This window comes from Nelumbo lutea, chromosome 3 (assembly GCF_056320005.1).
Source record: "Nelumbo lutea isolate HS-2025 chromosome 3, American lotus-T2T, whole genome shotgun sequence".
NCBI lineage: Eukaryota > Viridiplantae > Streptophyta > Magnoliopsida > Proteales > Nelumbonaceae > Nelumbo > Nelumbo lutea.
Window position 1 is genome coordinate 63469916 of NC_142686.1, and position 5502 is coordinate 63475417.

Here is a 5502-nt window from a genome sequence, read left to right on the forward strand (position 1 = left end):
TGAGGAGTTGGGTATTGCTTATGAGAAGCCATTAATGTTGTATTGTGATAATTAGGCTGCTATTCATATAGCTCATAATCCGGTACAGCATGACAGAACTAAGCATATCGAAGTTGATCAACATTTTGTTAGAGAAAGGGTTTCACCTCAAGAAGTGTGTCTCCCATATATCACCTCCAACATGCAGCTCGCAGATCTTCAAACCAAGGCTGTTACAAAGGAGAAATTAGAGGCAGACCTATGCAAGTTGGGAATGACAAATATCTATTCCCAACTTGAGGGGGAGTGTAGAGAACACTGATGTGGACCCCACTGTGTTCGTATGGCAGCATAGCATATTTCTTTATTAGTTGTGTCAGTGTTAGTTGGTAGTTATTTCAATTTGTTGTAACAACTTGTTATTTCAACTTTTTTATTAGTTTATTTGTCATGTAAGCAATAAGGACAATTCAGCCCTTTTACAATTAGCCAACATATATAAATATTAAGAGTGAGTCGGCAGATCATTATGATTGACCCTCTCTCTCTTTTCTAAAAAACCTTCGTGCGTTTCTTCTTTTCTCCTTCTCTTCTTCTTTTCTTCTGAAATCGTTCTTTTTGCTTTTGAATTCAAGACTGATTGTAGTCTTGATCGACTACTCTATTGCAGCCAAGCCGCACTACTCCAACCATAGCCATCACCAATTAGGCCAAGTTTTACCATTTCTTCAAGCAGACTAATGTTCTTTGTATCCATCGTAATGGGTGCTCCTTTTTTTTTGCAGTTAAAAAGCACTTTTACTAAAAAAAACAATGCATTGGCAAGATCTCAATATTCATCAGTTTAAGATAACAGTAACAAATTATTTATTCTGATTCTTGGTAGAGAATCTTTTCATCATATCATCAATAGGCCATGGAAGCAAATACCATGCTGAGTAAATAACTGGTGCTCTGCAAAACCATACTGAAAGTTTTAAACTCTTCTACTCATCTCAGTGCCTAAAAAAGGCACTACCCGTGCATCTCAAATTGAACTTTCAAAGGAAACATGAATTTGACTGCTATAACTCAGATTCAGATTTGAAGCAATAGCTTCTTCAAGTAATTTCAGAACACCTAGAAAGGTTAGGATTTCTTGTTTGAATGGGAAAAATTAGGAGAAGAGAGGTTTTGGGTTTCCAGTTTAAGAAGTAATGGAATGGACATTTAATTTCACACATGAGGGTTGAGCTCTCGTGTTAATGAACAGGTGGCAGCTGGGTAATGTGGGGAGAAATGCTGGTGGTGTCAAGTGGGTAGAAGATCCGGAGCCAGATTAATGAGGGAAGTTTTGCTACATAGGCCTTTTATTCAGTAGTATACATGACTTGTTGCACATAAAAAGGAAGCCTTCTTTCTCCCAAGTAACTTTTCAATTTATAATTCTCAAAACAGAACAATGCTTGATAACCCAATATGTGGTGGCAATATAACTGACAAGGACTGGGGTGCCACTCTTAAATACATAGTCCAAAACTTTGTATTGGCCACATCATCTATCTACAGTACTAATAGACAAGGGATTGTACAGTGAACTGACCTAGATGAATTCAAGAACGTGATTTTACTAACTATATCAGTCATATTAGAGAATGTCATACCAACACCTGCATGCTCTAGCCAATTCCCTAGTTACCACCCCAAGTTGGCACCAATGAATTTACTGTCCCTGCATATGCAAAATATAGTTTAACAATTAGAACATTATAAACTATATCAAAGCCAAAAATGAAGATTGAAACTGTTTGCAGTTACATTTTAATTAAAGTTGAAAGAGACATACCTGACCCTTTACACTCTTGCGATTTCCAGAAGAACCCTTAATAGAACTGTTCACAATTGTGCATTGCCTAATAGCTTCCTCAAGTGCACAAACTGCAATATTATAACTCTCTTGAGATATTGATCCATCTTCACCCAATTTAAGGGCTCGTTGACATAAATCATTATAGCGTTGTACTCTAGATTGCACTACTTCTGTTCTCACTCTCATAGAATACCTGCTTTTTGCATCCTTTGTCCATCGTTTAAGTATATAATGAGGGGGGATTGTTGACACAGTTGCAAATTGGAAAACAACCATTGCATGCCTACAAAGAAAACCTTTATATTCAAATAAATGACATAGACAAGATATCTCTGATTTTGATTCATCCCAAGTAACAATGAAGTCATGTTCTGCTTCAAAATCTTGGACCCTAAATATCATGGTGGTCCCATCTTGCCTCTCTTTTTTTGGTTGGCATGCAACTATACCCAATACCTCAACTTGAAACATTTTAAAGATTTCATGAGTGTAGATTGTTGACATTTGTTTCTCATAAGGTGAATGCGACTTCAAAGTAGGTATTCCACGCCATGTATCAATTTCTGCTTTGGATTCTTCTTCATATCTATCTTGCAAAAAGACTTTATATTGTTGGAAAAATTCTTTCAACATGGTTTTCCTCTGCAAATACTTGTCAAATGAAGAGTTAATAGTCTTAGATCGTTGACCAGCAGACATCCCTGCAAAGAAAGTGTCCTTCATGTATGTTGGGGCCCATTTCTTGCGATCTTCATACAATGATTTCATCCACTGATCTTCCCCAAGTTCAAAAGTTTGAGCAATTTTCCACCACTGGCTTTCAAACTCTTCATCTGTCCATGACCTATAGATGCATTTATTAAACTCTGCCATAAAATTCTCATGGTTTTTAATTACATGACTAAGCTTATCTGGAATCTTTCCTAATATATGCCACAAACCAAACAGATGATGTGTGCTTGGAAAGACTTCTACAATAGCTGCTTTCATGGATTCAACCTGGTCAGTAACTAACACCTTTGGAGCAACTCCACCCATTGCTCTAAGCCATGTCCTCATTATCCAAAGAAAAGTAGATTTAGTCTCATCTGCAATTAAAGCACACCCAAAAAATGTAGGCTGAAAGTGATGGTTTGCTCCAATAAAAGGAACAAATGGCATTCTATACCTATTTTTTATATATGTAGTATCGAAAGATACTATATCACCAAAATAAGTATAATCATGCCTACCCTTCGGATCAACCCAAAACACATTTTTCAATCGTTGTTCATCATCCAAATCAATTGCATAGAAGAAGTTTGTGTTCTCTTCCTGCATACACGTAAAATATTCAAGCATAGCTTGTCTATCTCCTGCTTCAAGGTACAAATGTCTTTGATTTTCAACATCCCTCTCCAGATATCCACCATTATGCATGGGCATCATATGCATGAGACCATCCATGTTATCCCCATTTATTGAATTTGTACTCTCGTAGCTCCGGAAGTAATAGGCTTTAGGTGGCAGAAGTTCATGGTTATGCTCCTTTATAAAACTAAATACAACCCATTTTCCATCTTTTGTTTTTTTCATATGCAAGCTTGCCTTGCATCCTATCTTATAACAAGGCCGTTGGTTCGCAACATCACCTGACTCTTTCTTTTTTCCTTGTCTAGAGCATGTAAAAGTTGTACTGATAAACTCCCGATTTGCCTTGGAACGAATGCTGTTTTTCTTTATACTCTCAAATCCTGCCATCCTAGCATATTCTCTATAAAATGAATATGCTTCATCTCTAGATTCAAATTCCATTCCCTCATAAGGTTCTAAATTTACATTCTCTTCAGTGACAACAAACCTCCTGGTAGAACTCATATCTGATTCCTTTTCACCACTCACCTCTCCATCAGTCATAGCATTTCCACCAAAATTTAGCCCAATATCTTCCATTACATGTTCATCTCCATCAGCATTCAGTCCAACATTTTCCATTTCATGTTCATCCACATGTGTCTCTAGATCAATTTCCATGAAGACAGTCTAAATCTTTAACCAAACAGCACTTTTCCTGATAAAATTGAAGTATAAAAATTTATAAGTACTGAAAAGAATGAAGGAAACTTTAACCCCCCCCCCTCCCCCTCTCACTCCCACCCCCTTTTTTCCATTTTTTTCAGTAGGGTGGGGGTGTGCAAGAGGGAAGGAAATAAACAAGACAAAACCTGGTAGAAATACATGCACATTAAGACCAAATTGCGGTGTGACATCAATGAGGATACTAAAACAAGAGAATGCAGGATAATATGTGATCCACATACCGAGTACATTTAAAAACAGGAAAAAAAAGGCAATAACAAATCTGGCCTTCCAACCACTTTCTAGTCTCTCCATGTAAAATTGCACTCAAAAGAATTTAAATCTTTCTTTTCTTCAGTTCAGTTTTTTCAAGCTTTACAAATATTCTGAACTAATTTCCCCACATATATGACTTTTAAGTTAGCATAAGTACCCACTTCAAAAGAAAACAACTGGGTCGATTTTATTTTCTTTCCTTCTTCATCTACCAAGTCACTTATTTCTTAGTTTCTATCTTGGGCTTTGAGTGAGAAATTAATACTCATGATGTGTTGATTGACTACACCATCTACTTTCACGATGCTTAGTCCATGAAAACTGAACAGAGGATCAAAGAACCCTTGAAAGAAAATCACGCAACAGCAACATAACCAATCTATAATTTACCGGAAATCGAAAATTAAACCAAGAATATACCTTGTATTAGATAAGCACAAATGCACAGTATGATTTTCGCAAATCCACCAGAAATAACAAAAGTACAATTAGGGCTTCAGTTGGAAAGCTCGAATAACTAAGGAGTTCAGATCTTAAGGATAAATCTGCTCTAACAACACAGAGAGAGAGAGAGAGAGAGAGAGCTGGGCTCCCGATGGAGGCTAGAGATTTTTCTTTCTTCACGGATGATGGATCGGAGGAAAGGGAAATGCTAGCGCCACTCCCACCACGATATAGGTTTCTTTACTCGCAGGCTCGTACTCGTAGCGTATTAGCGATGTACTAGCCAGTAGCCTCTAAACGCAAACGGACAAAAATAAAACACCCCTTATTCCTCTCTTGTAAATGTCTTCAAGCCGCAGTTGAACCCTCCGGTCTGACCAGTTGAACTGCGACCCAATCATGCTTCTGGTCCATTTCACCCATGGACCGATTAAAAAAAAATGTTTACTTGGTCAACGTCCTGGTGACCCATCTGGTTTTCATTATACCTGTTCGATGGGTCACTGGTTAGACAGTAATTTTTTATTCTATTTTTGTATATTTCTACCCATTTCATCACTAAAATCAGATATGTCCAACTATTTTTTGTAATTTTTTACAATTTTCATTATTTTTATACATTTTATCTATTATTTATTACCTACAAGATAACAATATGACTTAACTAAACTTTTTTTTGACTTAGATAATTGAACCATTGACATGTGAAATGAAACCAAAATTTATATCAATGCATCAAGAAAGCAATTCCTATAGGACCTAGAAACTTTGCCCCTCTACAAATGTGTAGAGTGCAAAACCCTATATTTTGTATTATTTCGTATATATTTACATTGTATATATTTGTATTTGCACTCTTTTCAAACTAAGCTATGGGAAAATTTGGTTTATAATGA

At 36.5% G+C, this 5502-nt stretch overlaps 1 protein-coding gene across 1 annotated transcript; it reads right to left on the reverse strand.

The window, feature by feature from the left end:
* Positions 1-1375: 1375 nt before the first annotated feature.
* LOC148865320 (protein FAR-RED IMPAIRED RESPONSE 1-like) lies at positions 1376-4891 on the reverse strand. The gene is made up of 3 exons (XM_088974918.1): positions 4583-4891; positions 1805-3878; positions 1376-1690 (listed from the first exon to the last, which is right to left on the reverse strand). The coding sequence occupies exons 2-3, from the start codon at positions 3839-3841 to the stop codon at positions 1682-1684; spliced, it is 2046 nt and encodes a 681-aa protein (XP_088831044.1). The 5' UTR covers positions 3842-3878; positions 4583-4891; the 3' UTR covers positions 1376-1681.
* Between the last annotated feature and the right edge of the window lie 611 nt (positions 4892-5502).

Excerpts from the sequence above, each read along its gene's own strand:
- LOC148865320 (XM_088974918.1), bottom strand. The coding sequence starts at position 3,841 with ATGGAAATTGATCTAGAGACACATGTGGATGAACATGAAATGGAAAAT.